This window comes from Diospyros lotus, chromosome 1 (assembly GCF_014633365.1).
Source record: "Diospyros lotus cultivar Yz01 chromosome 1, ASM1463336v1, whole genome shotgun sequence".
NCBI lineage: Eukaryota > Viridiplantae > Streptophyta > Magnoliopsida > Ericales > Ebenaceae > Diospyros > Diospyros lotus.
The window spans coordinates 39997725-40024889 of record NC_068338.1 but is presented as its reverse complement, the minus strand read 5'-3'; the positions used below and the strand labels follow the sequence as shown (position 1 = coordinate 40024889).

The 27165-nt window shown below is 37.3% G+C and overlaps 4 protein-coding genes and 1 long non-coding RNA gene across 5 annotated transcripts; 4 read left to right on the top strand and 1 right to left on the bottom strand.

Annotated features, from left to right (window-relative positions):
• Positions 1-2743: 2743 nt before the first annotated feature.
• Positions 2744-5051, top strand: LOC127809968 (proline-rich protein 4-like). The gene is made up of 2 exons (XM_052349178.1): positions 2744-2973; positions 3438-5051. Exons 1-2 carry the CDS (start codon positions 2787-2789, stop codon positions 4823-4825), a joined length of 1575 nt encoding a protein of 524 aa, XP_052205138.1. The 5' UTR covers positions 2744-2786; the 3' UTR covers positions 4826-5051.
• Positions 5052-6697: 1646 nt separating this feature from the next.
• On the top strand, positions 6698-7487 carry LOC127809975 (peptidyl-prolyl cis-trans isomerase-like). Its single transcript, XM_052349187.1, has one exon. It carries the CDS (start codon positions 6744-6746, stop codon positions 7260-7262), a length of 519 nt encoding a protein of 172 aa, XP_052205147.1. The 5' UTR covers positions 6698-6743; the 3' UTR covers positions 7263-7487.
• A 4123-nt stretch (positions 7488-11610) lies between these two features.
• Positions 11611-13527, bottom strand: LOC127795938 (uncharacterized). Its single transcript, XM_052327922.1, has 3 exons — positions 13286-13527; positions 12576-12963; positions 11611-12123 (listed from the first exon to the last, which is right to left on the bottom strand). Exons 1-3 carry the CDS (start codon positions 13440-13442, stop codon positions 11769-11771), a joined length of 900 nt encoding a protein of 299 aa, XP_052183882.1. The 5' UTR covers positions 13443-13527; the 3' UTR covers positions 11611-11768.
• A 7202-nt stretch (positions 13528-20729) lies between these two features.
• LOC127796720 (probable amidase At4g34880) lies at positions 20730-23236 on the top strand. Its single transcript, XM_052329041.1, is given in 7 exon segments — positions 20730-20872; positions 21070-21216; positions 21218-21509; positions 21748-21962; positions 22058-22297; positions 22415-22613; positions 22730-23236. Coding segments are annotated over 7 exon segments (1557 nt in total). The 5' UTR covers positions 20730-20765; the 3' UTR covers positions 23087-23236.
• Positions 23237-25551: 2315 nt separating this feature from the next.
• LOC127813990 (uncharacterized) lies at positions 25552-26808 on the top strand. Its single transcript, XR_008026255.1, has 3 exons — positions 25552-25676; positions 25912-26102; positions 26317-26808. It is a non-coding gene; the product is annotated as an uncharacterized LOC127813990 (long non-coding RNA).
• The last annotated feature ends 357 nt before the right edge of the window (positions 26809-27165 follow it).

Here is a 27165-nt window from a genome sequence, read left to right as displayed (position 1 = left end):
AAGTTACTTGATTACTTAAATAAATGCACTCGAGTATTTGTCATGATTATTGAATTACCGTACTCGATTAATTTGAAGGTGATTGAAAGTTGTATAATATACTCGAATACAAGGATTTAGTTAGTCAAGTATATCACACATTTATTTGATTCTCTCTCTCTCTATATATATATGTGTAATTGATTATTTTGAAAATTTAACATTACTTTCAAAGTTTACTTGATTAATTTTCACAAGAGGTTTTCACATGCATACTTGATTTTCACAAAAGGCTTACTCAATTGGTTCTCACATGCTTAATTAAATACTTAATTATTTTCAACAAATACTTAATTATTTTAAACATTATATACTTGATTAAAAAATTATCAAATTTAAGAATATCTTAAAAGGTTTTAGGCATCATCAATAAACTAAATTTATTAAAAAATATTTACTCATTCAAATTTACTCAAAATATTTTCACATTAAATCAAAACCCAAATTTTTTAACAAATTATTTAGATATTAAAATAACATATAATAATAAATACAACTTTTTTGAAAATAAAATTTATTTATTAGTGCTTAGCTATTAGTATTTTTTTTTATTATGTTATAGGGATACTACTAACAATAAACAACTAATTCTTATATAAGAATTTTTAGGACCACCCTACTACATAATTATAGAAAAGTATTATTACAACATATTCCTTGAGATGTTTTGCGAAAAAAAATATTATATTATATATGATTATATTTTCTTTCCCATTTTTTAGAATCTTTTAGACAAGCCGTCTTTTGTGGGGATTTTTTTTTATTATTATATAAGGAAAATAGGTACATCAATTAAGAGGCTACTTGGATTATCTTGTTATCTTTCAGATGATTTTAATATTATATTATAAATTTAATGTGTCATAAATAAGAATTATTATTTATTAATTGATAAAATTATTATATTATTCATGTCAACTAACATAACATTTATCTGACACGAATAAAATCAGAGAGGGAGCATGGGCAAACCCCATCCCCTACATGTTTGTGTTGGGTAAATTCGATGCAGATAATAGAATAAGTCTCTATTAATGAATAATTATTTTTAAGGAGTTAGTTATTTATAAAAAAAAGGTTATATTATGAAATCTTAGTAACCCCTTGGGATTAATTTTTTAAATTGTATAATTATAAAAATGATTAAGAAAATTATTCTTAAGTGTAATTACAATCTTTTGAAAGCTTTTTTTCCCCTGTATATGGTTTAAAGCTAATTTTGAAGCAATTTCTGTTTTATTAATAAAATCAGATGTGTGAGCGTGAACAACCATAAAATTAATTCTTCCAGCACGTAAGAAGCGATCATAAATTATCACATGGCACAGTCCCAGAAGTTATTCGTCTCATTGTAATATTGGCTATTGGGTCATTAACACTAATGGCAGTTTCAGAAGAGCAAATTGCCCCACCATTCAAACTTCAAGGACTGGGAAATGTTATATGCATACATAAATTTGATAATTAATAATATATATTAATTTTAAATAAAATTATTATTATTAATTTTGAGTGTAATTTATAATAATTATTTATAAAAAATACCGACGAGTGTAGCGTTTTTCATTGGAATAATTTTTAATAATTATTTTATGATTTTTTTTCAAGAATATTATGAATATTTCTCGTACTATTTCTTATGGGTTGGGCTTGATCTAGCAGATCGGCCCAATCACCTGAAACTCAATAGGCTTAAGGTCGAGTTCACCAGAATAAGATCACGCATCGCTAAAACTTGAGCTCAGACCACGAAATCAAGCAAGTTCTCAGTAATACTTCTAACTCGCTGGTCTAACCATTCAATTCGCATAGTAACATTGCTACTGAATGACCGAAGGTAAAGATCCACCTACTTTATCTAAAGCAAATCAGATCCCTAATAATACGGAGCTTACTCTCGATTTTATGGAATTGATAGACATCTTGTCTCCCTGATGTCATCCTTTCACTTTTAGATTTTATGTAATTATAAACACTCATCACTATAAATAAAGGGTAAAAAATCATTAGAAAGAGAAGAAAATAATATATTGTTACTTTGCCAGAATTTTCAAAGAACAGTCGTGAAGTAGGTATCGTTCTAACTGAATCACGTAAAAAACTCTAATGCCCTGATCTTTAATTTGCCTTCGTCTATTCTTTCTCTCTACATTTATGTGCTAATTTCTCATCGTGGACTTACGAATCACGATCGACTAATTCCAAACGTCGACAAAGAAAATCTACACATTAAGTATCTATTAGGTTAAAAATAATATCAATTTTGTAAAAATAATAATAAATTTAATTAAAAAAATCCCAAATTTTTATATGTTGATGGTTGAACGGCAGCAACCCTTTCCTTGGGATATTCATGGAGATGAATGACATGTATAGAAAGAAATGCAGCTTAGCTTAGCTGGAACTCTAGAGAAGGAAAGAAGAAGAGAATATGAAGGGGGTAGGTAAGATTACTAATGGAGTAGTGAATGAGATGCATCTCATCTACTCTGTTGAACCATCATTCAATTTTCCACACCGCATAGAGGTTCCATCCACAAAGCCGGCGAGCAATAACCAGTACTAATCTTCCCCTCCCTGATGCACTGTTCCCACCATGCACCTACCTTTTGTCCACTGTGGGGATTGAGTAAATGAATGAATGTACCATCTTCTCTTCAATGGCCCCACCCATTCGTCGTATAAATTGTGCGACTGACTCGACGCCAGAGCCAAGCTGTGCCCAATTCTCTCTACTTGTCCTCATTATGAAACCGCTTTGTCCAGATCATCAGCAGGCATCGGTGGCAGCATTGCTGGTGTTCTGCCTGTGCGTGCTGCTGCTGCCTCCGACCAGCTACTCTGCGTCAGATCATGGTGCTGTGGAGGCTGTCGGAACTGTCGAATGCTCCGATTGCGGACTTCATAACATTAATTCTACCCAGGCGTTTTCGGGTACGGCGTCTGTTTTTCGTCCCAACCCAATTGTTCTCTTGCAATCAATAAGTTTACTGTAAATTATCCTAAATTAATTTTTTTTGACAGTGATATCAAACCTACTAATTCGTTTCCGTTATAAATTATTTTTTTAATTTTTAATTTTAAGTTTATAATTAAATATACCCTAACATTTTATATTTCAAAAAGTCATGTATAGATTTTTAAAAAATTGTAACAATATGAAAAAAGGATGTTTCTTTAATTCAATATATAAATATGAAAATTTTTAAAAATTAGTTTTTATATTTTTATTCAAGAAAAAATTAAAATAGAAAAAATAAAAAATATTTTTTACAAGCCCTAATAAGAAATATGAGATATTGTAGAAGGGTTGTATATAAGCAGGAGTCTCTTTTCATATACTGTAGAAGGGTATATATGAAATATTTTTTACAAGCCCTATATATTAAATTATGCAGGGCTTCATGTGACTTTTGAGTGCCAGTCTGATGCCGGAGAGGTCCGAACAAGAGGGAAGAGTGCACTTGACCGAGAAGGAAAATTCAGAGCTTCTCTTCCTCAAGAGCTCGCAAGAGGAGGCCAACTCAGAGAGGACTGCTTTGCGCGGCTTCACAGCGTATCCGGCGCTCCCTGCCCCGTCCACAACCACCTCGACGCCTCCAAGTTAACATTCAAATCCAACAACGCCGCCAAAAAGACCTTTGGCCCCAGCGAGAAGCTCAAGTTCTCTCCGGCCACCTGCGCTTCAGCCTTCTTTTGGCACTTCTTCAGGCACCCACCCTTCCAGCGTTACCCGTATTGGCAACCTCCGCCAGATTACATCAACCAGCCGCCACCCGCGCCAACCCCTTCCGGCAGCAACCTGGCGCCCCTGCCTCCACCTGTAGACAACCAACCTCCTCCACCACCTCGCCCAACCCTCCAGAACTCAGTGCCACCGCCTGTCCCAGTATACAACATTGCCCCCCCACCTGTACCGATATACGGCAATCCATCCCCACCATCTACCCCAATTTACAATAATTTGCCGCCGCCACCTGTCCCAGAATCTCAGATCCCTCTTCCACCAGCCGTGTCACCGTCCATGGCGCCAACTCCACCGCCTATTCCTGTAAGCCCACTTCGACCACCGATTCTAAGAAGTCCACCGCCATCTCCCACTTCTTATGGGAACCCAATGCCATCGCCCATAAACCCGCTTCCTCCCCCGACTCCAAGAAGTCCGCCATCTCCCGTTTCTTATAAGAACCACCCAATGCCTTCGCCCATAAACCCGCTTCCTCCCCAGACTCCAAGAAGTCCGCCGCCATCTCCCGTTTCTTGTAAGAACCACCCAATGCCTTCGCCCATAAACCCGCTTCCTCCCCCGACTCCAAGAAGTTCGCCGCCATCTCCTGTTTCTTATAAGAACCCAATGCCTTCGCCTATAAACCCGCTTCCTCCGCCGACACGAAGAAGTCCATCTCCATCCCCTTCCTATAAGAAGCCAAGGCCACCGCCAATGCAGCCGCCGCATCCAGTTTTCAAACACGCAATTCCGCCACCAGCTCCTACTTTGAGAAGGAGGCCACCTTCTCCTTACTTTAGGATGCCATTTCCTCCACCACCTCAAAAATCAAGAAGGCCCCTTCTTCCGGCACCAGAGCCAGAAGCCAATACGCCACCGCCAGCCGCTTCTCCAATTCCACTGAAAAAACCAGCAGCGCCATGGAAGCCCCGAAGGTCGAACCTGCCGGCAATTCCGAGAGCTCCTCAGATCCCAAAACTTCCTCCCACCCCAAAGATCCCTCGGAAGTATTTCAACCAACCCAGTTCCGGCAACCAACCGCCCTCATCTCATGCTTAATATAGTTCTTCGCGTTTTCTCAGCATCATTTAGTATGCAATGTATTAATTTGTGGTAAACATGTTTTTGGGTGAGAATGTCAGTTTCCATTCCAAAATAAATTATTTGGGTGTGAGAATATATTTATAGACTCTTTCTAATTATTAATTTCATGCAGAGTCTCTGCATGTTCCCGGTTTACAGAGCAACGTCAGTTATAATTTCACAATATATTTTTAAATATTCATTCTAGAATTATGCCATATCAACTTAATTATTTCATTACTGTAATTTTTTACCTTATAGTATATTGGTTCTGTCTGTATAATATTTTAAATGATAGGTTGTCCAAGAGGCAAGAGGGTGGGAAGAAATGGCTGTCACACATTAATCATTATTAACTTAAGGATAAAAATGTCATTTTATCTAACAGCACAATAATTTTTCCCTACCCTTTCTTATATACAGCCTATCAATGTTCTATTTCTAAATATTAATTTGTATATATGACATTGACCATTATATTATGATTACACTCAGTAAATAATTTCTCCATCATATTCTTATATTTTTTGGTATGTTTAAAATTATAAGAACAAATTATTAACACAGAGCTAAAAGCTGCACCATCTGCCTGAAAAGAAGTATAAACTGATGAAGATGATGGGGAATGAAAAACATAAAACACCAAATCAAGTGAATGGACTAGACACATTAATTAGGTAGTTCGTCACAAAATTACTATCTAAACACATGAGATCGACAGGACATAATACGAAGATTGATAAAAGAATTTGAATACCCTTCCATCACATAGACATCGCCTTAATTATTATATAAATGGAAATAGAATAGAATGCCAGTCGCGCGCTTAGACAAAACAACATCAAAGATTGACTTTCAGGGTCCACCCAACGCAACATCAAAGCCCCATAATTTTATTTATACTTTTAAGTGATTTAGTTTTGAAAAACATTGAAAAATGTCATGAAGCATGGTGCATCATGTGTACTTCTTGCCTTCACACACACACACACACACACACTGCAAATTAACAGATATCATATAGTTATTGGGTTTGTTTTATCCTTAGCCAAATTTCTGTCTGAATACGCACACTGCAAATCAACGGCTATATATGCGTAGTTATTGGGCTTTTCTTATCGCGTGTGTGAGTTTTTTAGAATGGATAATACTATATAAATAACAATTTTAAATAATAATAAACCTTATTATGAGATAATAATTATGTCTAAAACCTCCAAAAAAGATGAACTTCTCTTGTGGGCATAGCAAAATCATTATCAAGAAAGCAAAAAAGGATATTACCCATCAAAAACTTATAATTACAAAATACCCCTTGCCATAAACAACTAACTTGTGAAGATTTTTTTTTTTTTGGGAAAAAATTGTTCAGAGGGACATTTTGCTAATTAATTAGCCAAAAAAAAAAAAAGAATTGTAACTTATAATTAATTTAAAGGAACTTAATTAAGCAAGATCCCTCATTTTGCTTTTATGCTATTAATATCGAAGACTTTAATAATACTTAAATTATTATTTAAAAAACTAATATAGAATAACTAATGCTTACTTGTATAAACATAATAAAAAATTAGACCCGGTGGCAGGGAATCTCTTTACGCGCTGTATATCAACCACGGCGGCCATCAACCACCGCGCCTTCCCGATATCACACGCCCGGCAATAGAATTATGTAAGAACTAACCACGGTCAGATAATAACTAACCCTGGTCACTTCTCCCACGCGTCCCTTCCCGCTACACTCTCCCTCTATCCGACACGTGTCACATTAAACGGTTACGATCAACCTTCCGCCGATAGATACCGCCGCGCCCGTCCCCTTTATATGATTGACGCATTCTTCGCTTAAACCCTACGCATTAAGAGAGAGAGAGAGAGTGAGAGAGGAGAGAAAATGCCAAACCCAAAGGTGTTCTTCGATATGGCGATTGGCGGTGCACCGGCCGGCCGGATAGTGATCGAGCTCTACGCCGATACGACGCCTCGCACCGTTGAGAACTTCCGTGCGCTCTGTACCGGAGAGAAGGGAAGGGGCAAGAGCGGCAAGCCCCTGCACTACAAGGGATCCACCTTCCACCGCGTTATCCCGGGGTTCATGTGCCAGGGTGGCGACTTCACCAAAGGAAACGGTACCGGCGGCGAGTCCATCTACGGTTCGAAGTTCGCCGACGAGAACTTCATCAAGAAACACACCGGACCTGGGGTTCTCTCCATGGCGAATGCCGGCCCCGGGACCAACGGATCGCAATTCTTCATCTGCACGGCCAAGACCGAGTGGCTCGATGGCAAGCACGTGGTGTTTGGCCAGGTCGTGGAAGGGATGGACGTGGTTAAGGCGGTGGAGAAGGTTGGTTCGAGCAGTGGTAGGACCGCGAAGTCCGTGACCATTGCTGATTGCGGTCAGCTCTCTTGATCTGGCCCCAAATCTGAGATCGCTTGGCCAATCAGATGTTATGTACTCCTTCTATATATGCCGCCTCCTTTCTGTTACCATTCGTAATTTTCAATGCATCACTATGATCTACCTGTATCTGGAGGAACTAATTAATTTCAGTGGGATGGATATGCTGTACGCTTAAGAAAATGCTTCCTCCAAAATAAGATTTAACTTTATGTAATCTAAATAGATCTCCTCTCCTTTCGATCAGTGTTAATTTCATTTGCATCGGAGTGGGCAAATGATCTATATATGCTTTCCTGCGTTTTGCCTGCATCCAAAACGCAATAAGAACTACTTTTATAGTAATATCAATACGGATACTTGGTCCAGTCCAGTGGTACCAAAATCTGATTCGAGGAGGGTCTAGGTCGATTTGTTTGTTTTACTTGCCACTTGATTTAGTTAAAATTTCAAGTAAACGGCAATCAGAATTCTAAATGAAGAATGCGACTTTTTTTTTTTTTTTTCTTAATGTGATTGAGTGTGCTTGGTTTGGGAGTCGTCGATGACGATGGATGCATTTTGTGGGGTAGGGACCACATCGAATCTGTTCCACAGTTGGGATGTCGATTGGAAGTGGGGCCCGCCTTTAATCTGATCCAGAACCAGACTGACTGACTGACAGACAGAGCTTCGATATTTTGCCTCAATGCGTCATTCAGCTGTTCCGCAATCATATCCTATATTTTCTTTTTAAGTACAAAAGTAAAATCTCTTCTTAAGAATTTTTCGCACAATTTTACGTATGTACGCAAAAAGAGTTAATTACGATACACGATAACTCTTAAGATAGGAGATACAGTGGATGGTGTCTATAAAAAGTTACTCTTATAAAAAGGTAAAACTCTCGCATTGTAACTGCCATAACTCAAATTTACATAATTGAGTACAATCTATTATCTTAAAAACCATCCGAACTACGTTCATGCAACATATCCTATATTTCCTCCTCATTTGGAACTACGTGCCAGGCATTCTCAATCACCTTCTTTCTAGAACTACACTCAAGAAATTAAATTACAAGATATACTCAAGTGGCAAGGGTGATAGGTTTTTGACCCCTTATTAATATCACCCCTAAAATTCTCCGAAAAAGACATTTTGTTTCTCCTTAGAATTAAACTCATATTGAGAGCCTTGACCAAACTTTTCAGTCTGTTGTTTTGCCACTTAACTATGCTCGAGGGACCTATATTTCCTCCTCTTAGATGTGTAGAAAGCGGTTCGTTGTTTCTTCGTCCGCGAAATGACAGGCCTGCTGGCTTAGATTTCGAAGAGCCTGAATTTGAGAACCCTCGAATCTGGTTCCTCAAATCAAGGCCTGGACGATGAATTTTCGGACCCAAATTTGAGGATTTGGAGGAGGCCCGATGAAGAATCTAGAACTTTAGATCAAATTTAGGTTTGAAGGATAAACTCAAAGATTTAAATTTGAACCTCTGCGACGTGAAAGATAGTGGGGGGAGAGAGAGAGAGAGAAGAGACAGGAGATGGGAAAGAGATGAGAGAGAAAGAGAAGAAAAAAATTAAAATTATGAGTAAAATAATCATTTCATTTGATTCAAAACCGAATTAAGCGTTATTTGTAAAAACAAAATAAATAAATTATAAAAATAATGTATTTAGAATTTAAGGGTACGTGTTTAAAAATAATATGCGAAATTTATGTTCTTGTATAATATATAAGAAAATTCTATTGGCAACCTGTAATTTTACTCTTCACAGCCCGCAGTGTATCAAATTTTACACCAATTTTAAAATTTCTATTTTATCCCTCTCACATCTGTTAGTCACTTTCTTCTCCGACCGCTAGTCTTCGCCTCGCCCTTCTCTCTCTCCCCACACACAAACACATATATATATAATTTTATATACACACATGTTACTGGGTACACAAACACACACACACATATATATATATATATATATATGCACATATGCTGCTGGGTCGGCCATGGCGACCGACCCCCCTCCCCCCTCCACACACACGCGCGCGCTCTCTCTCTCACACACACACACACACAAACACATGCATATATATATATATATACACACACATGTGGCCACCATGGCTGACTCAGCTGTTGGGTCGGCGATGGCGGCCGACCCCCCCCATACACACACACACACTCTCTTTCCCCCCGACACACACACGAAAATTATGGCCTCGACACACACACGAAAATCATGGCCTCGACTGCCATGGTCGCGGCCATGGCAACAGTTGGGGAACTCGTCGTTCCCTGACTGGTCCGAGCCGGGCAATCGGGGGCCTTTTTAATTTTTTTAAATTTTTTTATTATAATAAAATAAAATTAAAAAATAATACGAATAAATAAATTTTAAATATCTACATTTTAATTAATTATAATTTAGGTAATTTTAAATTTTAAATCATTGTATTGAATTTTTAATACTTAAAAAAATTTAAAATTAGTTAATTTATCTTATTAAATTACTTAAAGATACATATATCTAAAAATCGTACCATCATTTAAAATAATTTTTTTTAAATATATGTATCTTTATGTAATTCAATAAGATAAATTAATTAATTTTAATTTTTTTAAGTATAAAAAATTCAACACCTAAGATGAATTTTAGAGAGGTTAAATTTTTTATTAAAAAAAATTAAAATTAATTAATTTATCTTATTGAATTACGAAAAGATACATATATTTTGAAAAATTTATTTAAAATGATGATAAGATTTTTAGATATGTGTATCTAAGTAATTCAATAAGATAAATGACCTAATTTTAAATTTTTTTAAGTATTAAAAATTCAACACTTAATTACAATAATTTAAAATTAGTTAAATTATAATTACTTAAAATATAGATATTTAAAATTTATTTATTTGTATTATTTTTTAATTTTATTTTATTATAATAAAAAAATTTAATAAAAATAAAAAATAAAAAAAAGCCCTAGACTGCCAACAGTCGGGGAATGACGGGTTCCCCGACTGTTGCCATGGTCGCGGCCATGGTTTTCGTGTGTGATTTGGGGGGGAGAGAGTGTGTGTATGGGGGTTGGCCATGGTGGTCGCATGTGTGTGTATATATATATGTATGTGTTTGTGTGTGTATGTGTGTGAGAGAGAGATAGTGTACGTATGTGTGGGGGAGGGGAGTTGGCCGCCATGGCCAACTCAACAGCATGTGTGTATATAAAATTATATATATATGTATTTGTGTGTGGGGGGAGAGAAAGAGAGAGGCGAGACAGAAGTTGGCGGTCAGAGAAGAAAGTGGCTCTGAGATGTGGGAGAGGTAAAATAAAAATTTTAAAATTGATGTGAAATTTGATACGTTGCGGGTTGTGAAGAGTAAAATTAGTGGCTGTCAATAGAATTTTCCTAATATATAATAGTAGAGTTGATTTTGGGATTTTGAGTGATGTTGGGGGCCCAGCAGCCTGCTGGGTCTGGCCTACAATGCCACGATTATGCTGCTAAAGTGTCTTCATGTTTGCGATTTTTTTTTAATGTATACATTTTAAGTTTAGATAAATTATATTATTAAATTTTGAATTTTATATTTTATTATATTTTAATTTTTATTAAAATTCAGTTTAACTTTTAATTTTTTTCAAATACTAGTAACAAAATATGACGCAGCGTACATAAATCCAATATGTCTTGATGCTAAACTTTAAGTTAAATGTCACAATAAAAAGATTTTGAAATTTATATTAATGTATGTGACATAAAATTTTGTTAATCAAATTAGATAAAAAAAAATTAAAAGAGTGACTAAATTTAAACAAAAACTAAAATTTAGTAATTATAGAGATAAACATTAAAATATAACAATTAATGTATTATAAAATATAAAATTCGACAACTATCATTTTGAGTTTTTTATTGATCTTAATCATGAAGTAAAATTGATTCTTTGGCTATTACTAGAATATAAGAAACAAAGAAGTAAATTCTTTTGTTTAAATAATAAATAGGGTACGTAGGTGATTTGGTTATATTATTATTTAAAACTTAAAATTTATTATCTAGATACACATTTTTAAATTTTATTTGAGGATTCAGAGTTATATTCACACCAAGTTAAAGTTTGAAACTAAATAAAAACAAAAAATTGTAACTCAAGCATTTTAAATTATAAATTTCAAATCACACCATTTGAAAATTTTGTATTTAGACATTTTGAAGCACTTAGATGTTATTTTAAATTCTTTTATTTTATTTTTGGGTGTAAATGTTAGGTGGCAAAATCAATCTAGGAACTTACCAACAATAATGTATTCAACAATAGATCTAAAATTTTACCAAATTCTATCATAATAACTTAGAGACCCTCACTGAGAACTAACATTATTATTCTTATTATTATAACAGAAGGAATGACAAGTAGCCGAATTGAGTAATCTCGCACATTCACAATATCACTAATCAGGGAATAGTAGTACAATAAGCATAATATATATGAGGTGGAACTGGAAAGGCTCGTGAATCGTGATTTATGACTTGCAAGGGGTGAATTTGCAGCCCACTTTGCCGTAGCCAGAGTTAGCCCTCTTGAAGCGCAAGGCTGTGTGAAGAACTCGGCGAGTGGATCCGATCAACGCCCAATTCAGGTCCTGGATGACAACAAGCGGGTGGTATGGGAACTGAAAGCTGGAATAGGAGTTTAGAAGAGCCGTTGTCGCTTCCCTTAGAAGAGTTCTGTAAGGGTCTCCCCTGCCTTGCATCGCCTTCCACAGCGTCATGTCCGTCCCGTATCTTCTCGCCGCTACCAAGCCGTAGACCACAGCTACTTTCGTGTCCGGCGCCACCACCTTCCAGTAGCACTTGTGCTCCCGCATCGTCCAGCTCCTAGCAGAGCAGTTAAAAACAATACTCAATTGGATATGAATTATATTTACTAAACTTCACTTTTGCATAGATACATGAGATGAGATTAAGTATATATCCAACAATACTATTATTATATTGCTTGTTACCCAAGCCCGTAATATCAAATGGACCGAGTTGGATCCGAAAGAGGTCGAGCAAAGCACAGTTTGCAGGCCGAGCTAGATGGCCCCCTCGGCCTGCTTTTTTATTTTTATATTTTTCAAATATTTTAAAATAATTTTTAATTATGAAAACTAGGCCGCAGCCTACCAGCCATAATTCTAGAAAAAGGGTTGGCCCGGCCCAAGTGGGCAGCTGCCCATGCTGGGCCTGGCCAGACCTGCACTGTTCATGTTGAGCTGGACCATATCAAATTGGCTCCTTTTGCATCTCTAAACCAATGTTTGGATTTCTTGGTGTCGATTGATTACCAGTATGGGCAGGCAGAAGGATGCAAGAAAGGCGTCGGTGGTATCGGCGAGGGCTTGATAGCTGGAGGCCTGACGGGCGCAGGGGGTGCCGGGGCGGCGGATTTAGGACAGAAGGACATGGGCTGAGCGGGCTGGGAAAGCAGAGGATCCACACTGTATAGATTGGTATCAAAGAGCCTGAAGGTGAGTTTCAATTGTCTGGGCGGGCCGGCCATGGCCACACAACTCTTGGAGGCTTGCCCGCTCCCTGAAACCTGGGCATAGCACCCACTTAAATCAGGGCTGCCCTCTATTCTGATGGCGTAGCTTCCAAACCAATTTGTAGCCTCTTCCCTCCACAGTGTGACTTGCCCGTTACTGTCCTCGCACTTCACTCCAACTTTTATTCCTGCAAGCCATTCGTATTTCAACCAACAGCAAAATGTAGAATGATATTCTTGATACAGTTTTTCTATCTGACTGGACCATGATTAGAAAGAAAAACATTCACTAACACTATAGATACCGCTTTCTCTTTTTCAAATCAAAGCAACTTGGATGGACATTTTCTTTCTTTTTTCATTTTAGTAACATGGTAGCTCATTGGGGTTGGTGGATAAGGTGGCCAAATGTTTGCCTTTGGGTGCGTAGGCCACCGATACATTAACATTATATACAATGCTAGGGAGAAGGAAAAGTAGATACGGATTAATAGATAGAGATGATCTGACCATAGAGGGGATAATCAAAATGTGAAATCTGGCCATCTTTGCATTGGTCACAGAAGACATTGCCGGTGACCGTGGCGTCCGCTTGAGCTCCATGAATGGCCGCCGCAGCAATGAGACAAGCTGCAAAGCCGAGCTTGAGTGGCCAATATTCCATCATTAGTAATCAAACTCCTCAAGCTTCGGCAGAAAATTAGTAAATCTCACGACATGAGTAATGAATGATGGCGAATGGGGGTACATAAATAGAAAGAGGAAGAAGCGAAATTAAAAGCAGCAATGGTCTGCAACTCTCAACTGCCTCCATTTATGAGTTTTGACCTGAGCTGAACTTGATGAAGGGCTTCGAGAAGCTGTCTGATTTTCCTCTGCCCTGAGACCCTCCTCATTTATTGACCCAGAAAAATGTGGTGTTTTTTTAGTGTTTTGGGACGGATCAAATGGCAAGACGTGGTTGGCTGTGGCGGACTGGCGGGTATTAGTAGCCGTCAAGGGCGGTGAAGAGCATTGATGATTGATTGATGATGATGGTGAAGATGGGAATACATTGATGATTGATGAGGATGAGGATGATGATGAAGATGGGAATAAGGAAAAAGTCTAAATTGAAATGGGAAATGCACAGGGCCTTAACTGGTCTTTGCCCCGTTTCGTTCAAACACAGTTAATTCCTAAATGCATCAACAATTCTGAGGCCCCCCAGAATCGACACAATTCTCTAGTGAGTTCAAGTGTGAAATGCTGCAGCCGCCATTCAGATTTGAATTGGGTACAGAATTTTTTCCCTCAACACAGGGAAAAATTCTATCGACAGCTTACAAAGTTACTCTCCACGGCCTACTAAATTCTTCAATAATTTTAAAATTTTTATTTTACCCCCACAACCCGCTCTCTCCTTAGACCACCCCCGACCATCGGCCACCATCTCGCCTCTCTCTTTCTCTGCCGCACCATATACACACAAACACATACATATATATATATATATATATATATATACACACACACACACATGCAACGGCCATGGTGACTAACCCACTACCATCGGGACGATACACACATACTCTTTCTTTCTATGCGACGACCGCAAGGGGGGTCGATGCCGACCCATCGCCATTGCCAAGGTGGGTCCACCATGGCGGTCGACCCACCATGATCATTGCACCAAGCCGGTGTCTGGTGCGATCGTGGCTAATGGTAGTTGCGATGCAGCCATCGTCGCCGAGGGGAACCCAGGGGTTCGTGTAATATCGAAAAAATTTGGAAAATAATAATAATTAATTAATTTATATTTAAAATATTTTTTGACATCTATTAGAGATTATAATTGAGAAAACTAATGGGTTTAGAGTTAGTGGGCTAAATTAAAAAAAAAAAAAGCTAAGTAAATGGGCTTAAAATTAGTAGGCTAAGAAAGTGAGCTTAAAATTAATGAACTAAATAAAATAATAATCTATTCAAAATAAGAATTAGTGAAAAACAATTAAGGTGACAAAATAATTAAAGATAGTGGGTGAAATAATTAAGAAATTTGGAAGACAAAGTAAGATGTGGACGAATAATTAAAGATTATAGATAAGATTTAGTGAAAAATAATTAAGAAATATGACAAAATAATTAAAGATAAGAGTTGAAATAATTGAGAAATGTGGGAGACAAAGTAGGGTGTGGACAAATAATAAAAAATAATAGGTGAAATAATAGAGAAATGTGGGAGACAAAGTAGGGTGTGGACAAATAATTAAAGATTATGAGAGAGATTTAGTGAAAAATAATTAAGAAATATGATAAAATAATTAAAGATAGTGGGTTACTACAATTATGCTAAACTTAATTCAACTTCTATAAATAGAGAAAACTCGAAAGGTTTAAGTACTTAAATTGGAAAGAGAAATGTTGTAAGAAAAAAAATTTGAGAGTAAGAGAGAGATTTGAAAAAGAGAAAGAAAAAAAATAGGAAAAACAAAATATAGAGAAAAATATTAAAAATTTCTAGAAAAATCCTATAGGATAAGTTTAGTAATTCGTGTGAAAATTAGTGATAGAAGACGTCATTGGATATGCAAATCGAGACTTTGTCGTAATATAGAAAAATACCGAATCGTTCCGTGGGAAGGTGAGTTATTTTTGAAAATTTCTTAAAACATCCAGAAATATGAGAATGATATTTTAGAATTGTTGATGATGAAATTGGAAAAAAAATGTATGATTGGTATTTATTATAGATTTTTTAGGCAATAGATGCTTGAAAATCAAAGAGTAAATGAGAAATAAATAGAACATGGATTTTGAAAATTATGAGGAAATTTTTGGAGGTTAGAAATATTTTTTTAGGAATTATTGTAAAGAGAAATTAAGAAAATTTTATGAGAAAATATTTATTTCATAATCTTGAGGAAATAATAGAAGAAAATGGGAGAAATTAGGAAAATTAGAGAAAATTAGAAATTTGATTTTTTTTTAAATAATTATGATGCCTAGGGTATGTCAAAGTTCATAATTGAGTATGATTGGAAGTCCGACACGAATTTGAGACAAAATTATGTTAAGGGCAAAATTGCCTTTTTGTAAGATAAGTGGTACTTTCCAACTATATTTAATTTTATGAAAATACTTGGTTTGTAAGTGGTTCTACCCAAAACCTGAATTTAAGTAAATAATTTTATCATGTTGTCATGTCTTGATGTAAGTATGTTCATGTAGATTGTATTTACATGTATTGATGAAGAAATATGCATATATGCACACTATGATATTATTGATCATGCATTCGCATAAGGGTTTGAGAGTATGGGTCAGGACCGCTGCTCTGCCAAGGGTGCACCCATACACCTCAGCTTGGTAAGGAGGCTAAGAAAATGAAGAGTAGCAATAAGGTACGGTTGGCTCAAACCGAAATGATATGGAAATAACATTTTGTATCCATGCACGAAATATGTTTATTGTTCCCTTATTTAGATGATTCATCATCTAACTTGAACTCTGCCCCTAAAATATTCAAACATTCCATATGGAGATTGTAGTAAAAACGAGGATGAATGAGACATGCAATGGCACTTAACAAAGTACAATATGAATTGAATGATGAATTGAATGTATATTATGTAGCCCATGTATTTAAGTTCTGTTACTTTGAATTTTGAACGTTTTGAAGAATGATGATATATAACCATATAGTTAATAATGATGTAAGAATTGATTTATGATTAATGTTAAACTATTATGTTCGATTCTAGTTTCCACATTTGATGTTTATAATATTTCTCTTTCGAGATAGATGCATGAAAATTTTGGAATGGATATGAGAAATGATATGGTTTAGTAATAGGTTTTAGGAAAAAAAAATTATTATCTTAGAATTGTTCTGAGTTTTAACGTGCTCGAAAATCAGGGAGTTACAGTTCAGGGATCCCTCGAACCCCAGGGTTCGACGGTTCCTTAAATCCCATCACCCGATCACAAATCGTGGTGGGTCGACTGCCATCACTGACCCACCTCGCAGTCGTCGCATAGAGAGAGAGAGAGTGTGTGTGTGTGTGTATGGGTAGGCCGCCATGGCCGACCATGGCCGCCGCGCGTGTATATATATATATATATATGTATGCGTATGTGTATGTGTCTATATGATGCAGGAGAGAAATAGAGAGGTGAGACGGCGGCCAATAGTCAGGGGTGGTCAGAGAAAATAATGGGTTGTGGGGATAAAATATAAATTTTAAAATTATTAAAAAATTTGGCGGGGGTGTGGGTTGTGAAGAGGAAATTTGTAAGCTGTGATTAGAATTTCCCTAAAACAAATGGGTAATTTTGCTCTTTCGGTGCATGAAGTTTTACTTGCCATAGGCCACTCTTAAGTCTTGTATTTTTTTTTTATCAATAAATGGTTAATATATAGACAAAAAAATATACACATACACTGGGTATACCCATGCCCATACCCAAGGAAGGAGAAAGAAAAACTAGAGACCCGAAGCCCTAACCCCTAACTGAATTAAAATATATAGATACAATGAAAACATAACACTGTATATATGTGTTCTAATCATTTTAATAATAGAATCCACAAGCGGCTTCAAGCCCTTAAAAATCAAATGGTTCTTGGCTTGCCAAATTTGATAAACAGTACATGCAAGACCAATTCTCTTGGGGCCTGTTTGATTAGTCATCTTTTTCATGGAAAATGATCATTTTCTACTCAAATTTTAACTTTTGAAGTATATGATTCACCAAATTTTTCATGGAAAATCTTTTTCTACTTGGGGTCAAGTGACCATCTTTTCTCACTTTTGCTAGAAAATAACTTCCCATGGGGAGGGGGGGGGAGAGAAACTGTTTTCCAAGCAAATGCACTCTCATTTCCAACCCTCCTTCATCCTCAGAGCCTGCAATAGTGAGTCTGCAACAATTGAGAGATAAAATCCATCTTTGGCATCAAGTGGGGGTGGCGATGGGAGACAGAGGTGGGGCGACGACCTTCTTGTAAGAGTGGACCATCTTTATTGACAGAAATGAGCATTTCTGTCAACAATGCACTCACATTTTTGTGTGTGTGTATATATATATATATATAGAGAGAGAGAGAGAGAGAGAGAGAGAGAGAGAGAGAGAGAGAGAGAGAAATGGACAGAACGATGGATAAATCATCAATAGATAATCTATTTATCGGACCATCTTTGTTGCAGAGAGGGGCGACCATCCTTGGAAACTCCCCATCTCTTTGTTTCATCAACAACAATAGCAGCGATGAAGGAATGATAGATGAATTGGGAGATGTATATTTGGTTTATTTTTTTAAAATATTTTGTGTGTGTATATTTGATTTATTTTTTATAATTAATTATTGATTTGTATATTTATTGATTGTCTACATGTGTATATGTGATTATTTTAATGAAAAGTAATCACAATTAAACACAAAAAATTAGAAAATTATAATAATTTCTCGATAAAAAATTAAGTCAATCAAAAACATTTTCTCTAAAATTTAATTCTAGATAATTCAATTACTCAAAAAATATTTTTTTCCATACAAATTCTATACTTGCAATCAAATGCGCCTTTAGTTTTGTTGTGCCAAGTCGTGCCTCTAATCTTTTTTTGCTTTAGATAGGTAGGACTTAGGAGTAATAGAATAAAAATTAAAAAAAATAATAATAAATATAAAGGATTTCCATCCAAATCCCAAGAAAATAAACGTAATAACTTATTTATATGTATTGACAATATTAATTTTTATAATATTTGCCGTTTATTTCTACATTAAAGAGGGGATTATTAAGTAACAAATGACTTGGTTTTGGGGGTGGGTCAACCTGCAACTGTGCAGCAGCTGAGGCAAACTGCTTTGTTACCTATTTTTAAAATTTGCAGCTTAGCGAGCTAGATTCAGCCATGCACCACGGACTGCGTTTTCGCTCTTGTAAGGGGGCTGCCATGGGCTTCTGTTGCAGACTCCATGAGAGGCTCACCTCCCTACCCGCTTCATAGGGCTACTGTAATTATTGTTAATTATTTAATATTTAAGTAATGATAATTATTTTTCTTAAATTACTTAAAAAAATTAACCATAGACTAATATATATTATTTTTAAATAAAGTAGATTTGATATATTTTATTTTTAATATTTAAAATTTTATTCAATAATGTTAAATAGATTGTATTTTTAATTATTTAATCAATTAATAAAATTGTTTTAAAATTATGTTAAAATAATTTTTAATATTGATATTTTTTTAATTATTTAATCAAATAATGTTAAAATTGTTTTATGATATCTTATTTTAATATTAAGAAAAGATTGTAGCTCCGTTTGTGATATCTCTAGTCAAATTCATATGAACCAATTCTTCCTAATTTCTGAATCAACTAACGTTATATTATCATGCTTCTTATTAATCTTTCGATTTGTTGATCAATTCTCCCTAATATTTGAATTATCAAAGTTAATCAATCATTTGTTTTGATTCTTTTTTTCTCTTTCTGCTGAATACAAAATGGTTAAAATTTTAATTATAAGTTTGTATGATTAAGCTAGTTAATTATACTTTCCTTGGATTAAAAAGAGAAACCAACTAGTTAACTATATTTTGTTATTGGTTAATGATTTTTGGTGTGTGCAATCGATTATAACTGAATTAAATTGTCCATAAATTACTAATCAAACCAAACTCCAAATAACTAAAACTAAATTAATTGGCCAAAATTTGCAAAAATTGAACCGAACCAAAAATCGAACTTATTGAAGGGGCATCAACGTCGATGCAAAACTTATTGAATAAGTTATTGAAAAACTTACAGGAGTCGATGGGCTAGTACGGTGTTGCAAATCGAAAGGAAAGAGATGTTAGGTCTGCATGAGAGAGAGAGAGAGAGAGAGAGAGGGGGGGGAAGGGCCAGAGACGAAAGGTCGAGCGAATTAGAGATGAAACTGAAGGGCAAGTTCTTCGACTTTGACCCTTTGTCTCTGACTTTCTGGCCCTTCTTTTTCATTTCCGAGGGATGATGGTGGTGACAAAGGAGAGGTGATGGTGGAGGGTGGCCGGGTATGACGGCAGAAAAGAAGAAGATAGAACTACCCCTTTCTCTGTATTTGCCTTTTTAAGAGAAAAATTGAATGGGGGAGGGATGCCTCCAGAGAGTTAAAAGTAATTGGCTTCCTCTGGGCTCCACCCTCACTTCTATGCCTCAACACTATTTCCTTTCCATTGAAAGTTGGATGGACGGGAAAGGATGCCTCCAAAAAATTAAAGTTACTCCCTTTATGTGAGCTCCACCTCCCCTCCACGCCTCAACGCTCAACATCATTTCCTTTCCTTTCTATTGAAAGCCTACCAATTTACAGAATAGTGGTCCGATTATTTCGATTAATCAAATCACAAAAATTGAACTAATAAAAATTAATTAAATATTTTATAAAAAATAATCAAACCGTTAATCTATATTTACATAACCAAACCGAATCGAGTTCAATTTAATCGAATTTCTGCTCACTCCTAGTGGCGAAGGATAATTTTGATCAGACTTGTATTTTGGATGGCGTTTCTAGAGAGAGAGAGAGACCAAGTCATTGGAACGGCGGGGAGCATATGAACCAGCCAAGCCCAGCCCAGTCCAACCAGGCCTGCAGTCAGCAGATGGCAAAAATCAAATGGAAACGATAGATATTCACATATCAAATTTCATAGTATCCACAAAATTCCAATCATTACCAAGTGGACCATCTTTACTCTCAATTTTCGCTTTCAAATTGTTACTATTAGAGGAATTTTCCACATTAAGATTGTGACAATTTTCATAATTAATTAGTATTTTTTCCTAAATGCATGATTAGTAATGATCTATATCACTTGCAGGAAAATCTTTATTGGTTGTGGGTCAGTGTGACTGTGTGTGTGACTGCGAGTGTTAGTATTTCTCGAGTTTCGACCATATAACTTGCTGCTGCTTTTTAAGCCCTATAGGATTATATAACTTGCTGCGGTCATGCGGCCATGGGATGGGAGAAAGGAGAGAGACGAAGCCTGCGTAGTGGGATCCCTTGCAAATTTATATTTTGGGCAAGAGTATTTTGGTATTTTTAATCCTATTACGTAAGTCTCTCGTTCACCTCTGTAGCTCTCAAGAAGAACCCAGCCCTATAACTGGGCAATTCAGTACCCTGCCGCTTGCTAAGCCAATCCAAGACAATCATGATTTCTTCATCATCTTCTTCTTCTAGGATTAATCCTCAGCCCCCATTACTACTGGTTTTGATTTTTCTCGCCTCGTCATTAATAATATCTTTCAGATCATGCCGCGCATTTCCCATCAGAGAAGCCTCCGTCCTAGACTTGCGAGCCGCATTCAGGCGGAACCAGCTTACCTCAAGGCAGCTCCTCCAGTTCTACGTCGAAGAAATCCAGCGACTCAACCCTGTTGTCAGAGGCGTTATCGAGCCAAGCAGATTTGGCAGATGAGCAGCGAAGAGTTAAGTCGCCGGCCTCGCTTTATCCGCTCCATGGCATTCCTGTTCTACTAAAAGACAACATCGCAACCAAGGATGAGCTCAACACCACAGCCGGCTCCTTCGCGTTGCTCAAATCTGTGGTGCCCAAAGACGCAGGCGTTGTGACGAAGCTGAGGAAAGCCGGCGTGATTATACTGGGAAAGGCTAGCTTGAGCGAGTGGGCGAATTTCCGATCGCTCAATGCGCCAAATGGTTGGAGCGGCAGAGGCGGCCAGGGAAAGGTGAGCCAACATAGAATAATAACCGCGATTTTGGTGCCAACCTAATTTAATCAGTGGTTTAGGTCGAGCGATAGCAACAAAATCATAATTTTACCCTAATTAACCAACCAATTGATTAATTAGGTTGGCACCAAAAATTATTTTTCCAATAATAAATCAAAAAGTGACATGGCTTATAGAACCGGAGGAAGTTTGCGTAATGTGCTCAAAAGCAGCGTTATTGACTGTAATTGTGCAGAATCCATACGTTCTTTCAGCAGATCCATGTGGTTCAAGCAGCGGATCAGCCATATCCGTGGCCTCAAATATGGTGGCAGTTTCTCTAGGAACTGAGACTGATGGCTCCATCCTTTGCCCGGCAAGTTTTAATGCAGTAGTAGGCATCAAACCAACCGTCGGTCTCACCAGCCGTGCCGGTGTCATCCCAATTTCTCCAAGACAGGACACTATAGGGTGGGTGCTAAATTTGATTTAGTGAGCAGATACAAGACTATACAAATTATGCGCGATTTCGTGGTGTTAACTTGGAACAACACTGCGTTTCACAGGCCCATTTGCAGAACAGTCGCGGATGCTGTTTACGTACTCGATGCCATAGTAGGCTTTGACAACGATGATGCTGAAGCAACAGGAGCAGCATCAATGTATATCCCAAAAGGTGGCTATAAGCGGTTTCTCAACGCGGATGGGCTTAAAGGAAAGAGGTTAGGGATTGTAAGAAACCCCTTCTTGGATTCCTACGGCTCTGCTCTTTCCAGAGTTTTTGAGAACCATTTCCAAACATTAAGGTAATGCTAAAACTCCCAATTTCCATGTACCCATCTGAAATTGAGTACATTACCACAATTTGCTTTCTTATTGTTCTTTTCTAAGTGTTTAATATATACAAGACACGAACTTGATAGGCAAAAAGGCGCAATCTTGGTGGACCATTTGGAAATAGCTAACATCGATGGGATCTTGAATGACACCGCAAGTGGTGAAGCGGCAGCATTAGTAGCTGAGTTCAAACTGTCTTTAAACGCCTACCTGAAAAAGTTGGAGGCGTCGCCGGTGAGATCGTTGGCAGAGGTGATCGCCTTCAACCGGGAAAATGCCGACTTGGTGAGTATTCATTAGCATGATTTCTCACCTAAGATGACTTGTATGCTCATGATATTAAGTAATATACCCCACACATTGCCATAGGTAGTAGCTAATTTGCATGCATGGTTGAGCAGGAGAAGATCAAAGAATTCAGACAGGACATGTTTCTGGCAGCCGAAGCCACAAACGGGATTGGAAACACTGAGAAGAGTGCTCTGCAGAATTTGCAGAGACTAACGGAAGAAGGATTTGAGAAACTGATGAAAGAGAATAAGTTGGACGCATTGGTGACACCTGGTCCAAGTGCAGCCCCTGTTCTGGCAATTGGGGGATTTCCGGGAATCAGCGTGCCGGCTGGATTTGATCAAAGCGGGGTGCCTTTTGGCATCTGTTTCGGGGGACTCAAGGGTTCGGAGCCCAAATTGATAGAGATTGGTTATGGATTTGAGCAGGCCACTAAGATTAGGAAGCTTCCATCTTTCAAGCCTTGAAGCTAGCTAGCTCTAGCTCTCTGAAAAACCATCATCAATGAAGACGGATGGACAATGTAGGTGTAGTGGTTTGGTGAATGGTGAACGGTGATTACCCTTGTGGTTTTACTAATCAGTAATCAGTTGCTAATTTGCAGTTGCATGCATTTATTTCACATCCCGCAGAACAGTTAAAAATTTGCAAAATATTAACCTGTATTGCAAATTTATTCTAAATTTTTAGTTTTTATCACTTAACCACCATATAACTACATAAATCATTTCAAATGTTCCTCTATCGTCAACATTTGATAAAACTAATTACAAAATCATTAAACTGTGGTCAAGTATGCAAAAAGGCGACGACATGACATGACAATATCTTGTTTATTCTATATCAACTTACCCAAATTCAATGCCATCACCTGCTTGCCTATGTTCTCAAGAGTCAAAGTTTAGTGGTAAACTTTTCCAAAAGCACATATACAACTAAAAGCACTTACTATAGTGATTTTTTTTAACTGCGAATATTTATCCTTTCCCCTCTCTTTTTTTTTGTTTTTTTTTTCTTCGAAGTTGTTAGATGTGAAGTTATACAAATGCACTTTTGGACTCAATTGTTCATTTTCAATAATAACTGTTGAGTCATGTTTTCTATGTTCTTCTATATTTACAAAATTTTACTTAAGTTGACAATTTGGTATGCATTTTAGATGGCATTATTCAATTTCAATAACAAATCTTGAGAGGTACATTCTTCTATTTATAAATTTTTACGTAATTAATTTTGACAATAGAGTATGCATTTTGTATTGGAAATTTGGAACAAGGACTACTGTTAAAAAACGTGACTGATAATGAATTAATTACACAGATATATTACTACAAAATATAAAGTTTTGGTGGCATTAATTTCTTCCATACAAAAATATGCAAAGATAATAAAGTCTATTCCGCTTGTATTTGTAGTTTTTGCCTAACTTGCTGCCCTGTAAGTTCAAGAACCACTGGCCAACCCAATACCCTGCTAAGCCCAACCAGATTTGCTTGCTAACCCGAGTCCCCGATACCATCATGATTCCGTCGTCGTCGTCTTCTTTTTCTTCCAGCCTTAACCCTTGCCCCCCAATTACTGCTTGTGATTTTTTTTGTCTTCTCGTTATCCGTCACATGCCGCGTATTTTCAATCAGATAAGCCTCTGTTCGCGACATGCAAAGCCTCAATCAGGCGGAAACAGATGACCTGAAGGCAGCTCGTCGAGTTCTACGTCAAAGAAAACCCGGCGACTCAACCCTGTTGTTAGAGGCGTTATCGAGCTGAACCCAGACGCACTGCGGCATGCAAATTTGGCCGATCAACAGCGAATGGCTAAGGTGCCGGCCTCGCTGAAATCTGTGGTCTCGAAAGACGCAGACGTCGTGAGGAAGTCAGAGAAGCCGGCGCGATTATACTGGGAATGGCCAGCATGAGCGAATGGGCGAATTACCACTCGTTCAATGCCCCTAATGGTTGGTGCGCCAGAGGAGGCCAGGGAAAGGTAAGCCAACGTATAATAATTGGGTGTATCCATAAACTAAAATTACAATTTTGGCTTTGGTTGGTTTGAAACGGTAAGAAACAAAATAGAGGTAAAATTGCATTTTCGTAAATTGATTGGGTTGTTTTGTATTTGTAGGTTGCGGTTAAAGTATATGTATGTATCTGTGTATTTGTGCATATGAAAAGAAGAAGGAACAGAACCAAAGATTGTAATATTGCATACACAGATTTACAAAGTTCGCCGTAAAAGTTTACGTCTATGATAAGAATGTTTCTGGATAAGGAGGATAGACTAAGCTGCAAAGCCTCGTGTCTAAACCGTAGTTTCTATTTCTGCATATACTCTCACATTCCAAAGATGGAGGCCTTTCCTATTTATATGGGTCAAGAGACAAAATCCTAGGACTGATAATCGGAAATGGGCTTAAATAGGAATTTGGGCCGAAGAATGTTTTGGGCTCCAAATGAGAGGCAAAACCAACGGCACCAAAATCATTTTTCATTTACCCGGACGGCAGAGTAGTTGGGGTTATTGATAGTCATACTGTTTTTAATTGTGTAGAAGTACGTTCTTTCAGCGGATCCTTGGGCCTCAAGCAGCGGATCAGCTATATCTCTGGCTGCAAATATGGCTGCAGTCTCTCTTGAAACTGAGACGGATGGCTTCATCCTTTGCCCGGCAAGTTCAAATGGGGTAGTACGCATCAAACCTACTGTTGGCCTCGCCAGCCGTGCTGATGTCATTCCAATTTCTCCTGGACAGGACAGCATAGGGTGGGTACTCATTCCCGCAATCACTAGTATTTGGGAGCAATTAAGTAAAGTCACCAGACATACATAATAGCTTACAAATAAGCAAGGTTGCATTTTACAGGCCCATGTGCTGGACAGTGGCGGATGCGGTTTATGTACTCGATGACGCAGATTGCAGTTTATGTACAGTGACAGTAGGCTTTGACCTGGATGACGCAGATTGCAGAAGCAACAAAAGCTGCATCAGCGTATGTTCCAAAAGGTGGCTATAAGCAGTTTCTCAATGCGGATGTTCTTAAAGGAAGGAGGTTAGGGATTGTAAGAAACCACTTCTTGGACTTGTGTACGGCTCCGTGGTTTCCAAATTTTTCGAGAACCATTTCCAAACATTAAGATAATATATGCTAATTAACACTTTGAATTTCCAAGTACCAATCTCAAATTGACTACTTTACGTCCTCCGTTATCGTTCTTTAATTTTAATTTTATCTTCCAGCGACAAATTTCAAAGTGTACTTCTAGAGATTAATACATATGACCGAAAAATTGATAGGCAAAAAGGAGCAATTTTGGTGGACCATTTGGAAATAGCAAACGTCAATGAAATCTTGAATTTCACTGCAAGTGAAGAACTGACAGCATTACGTACTAGCTGATTTCAAAATGTCCCTAAACGCCTACCTGAAAAAGTGGGAGGCCTCGCCCGTGAGATCATTGGCATTCCACCAGAAAAACGCAGACGTGGTATAATTAAGAGCATTAGCACCATTTCTCTTCTTCCTTGATATATAAGATTAGAATTATTAGATCAAGTTTCAATTAAATGAGTTCAAATCTTATATAATTGCATTTATCTTTTGTGTTTTCACTTGTACAAAGAATATCATTCGAAGCAATATAATTTTTTATTGTTTTGAGACCCTTAATCATTCTAACATTTACTTGGATGGTTGAACAGGAAATGTTGGAAGGTTTGGACAGGCCAACTTTCAGGCAGCCGAAGCCACAAATGGAATTGGAAATACTGAGAAGAATTCTGTGCACAATTTATACAGAGACTAAGGCGAGAAGGATTTGGACGCATTGGTGACACCTGGTGCAAGTGCATCTTCTGTTCTGGCAATAGGAGGATTTCCGGGAATCAGTGTGCCGGCTGGATTTGATCAAAGTGGGGTGCCATTCGGCTTCTGCTTCAGGGGACTCAAGGGTTGTGAGCCCAAACTGATAGAGATTGGTTATGGATTTGAGGGGACCACTAAGATTAGGAAGTCTCCATCTTTCTAGCCTTGAAGCTAGTTAGCTGGCTCTCTGAAAAACCATTATCGATGAAGATGTAGCTGTAGTGGTTTCAGGTTTGGATAACGGTGGCAGTTGTGGTTTTACTAACCGGTTGCTAATGTTGCACCTACATTTGTTTAACATATCACTCCCTTATAAAAGTTAAAAACTTTACACGGATATGCATATATATGTTAATTAATATATAACATTATCAACACTTGACTCTCTGTCCAACATGTAATTAGGAGCAACATGTTTGTTGTTGGGCTCGATCAGACAAGTGATTTGCATCTGCATTCAGGTTGCGTTATATATATCGTCAACCGGCCCATTTAAAAAACCGTTTCAAATACTGCGTTCTGTAGTCAACATTCAGTTCAACAAATGTAATATCAGAAGGGCAACGATGTGGCAGCCCCCAATTTTATACATCTTCGTCAACTCCGTCCCCTGCTCAGCCAAATTTAATTAATATCAAGTGATCACCCTTTCCACACTTTAGCATTTCTAGGCTAGACATTTAACA

Coding starts and splice junctions, on each gene's coding strand:
- LOC127809968 (XM_052349178.1), top strand. CDS start 2,787: ATGAAACCGCTTTGTCCAGATCATCAGCAGGCATCGGTGGCAGCATTG. Junction 2,974..3,437: donor TTCTACCCAGGCGTTTTCGG/GTACGGCGTCTG, acceptor TAAATTATGCAG/GGCTTCATGTGACTTTTGAG.
- LOC127809975 (XM_052349187.1), top strand. CDS start 6,744: ATGCCAAACCCAAAGGTGTTCTTCGATATGGCGATTGGCGGTGCACCG.
- LOC127795938 (XM_052327922.1), bottom strand. CDS start 13,442: ATGATGGAATATTGGCCACTCAAGCTCGGCTTTGCAGCTTGTCTCATT. Junction 12,964..13,285: donor TTTTGATTATCCCCTCTATG/GTCAGATCATCT, acceptor AATGGCTTGCAG/GAATAAAAGTTGGAGTGAAG. Junction 12,124..12,575: donor CCTTCTGCCTGCCCATACTG/GTAATCAATCGA, acceptor CTGCTCTGCTAG/GAGCTGGACGATGCGGGAGC.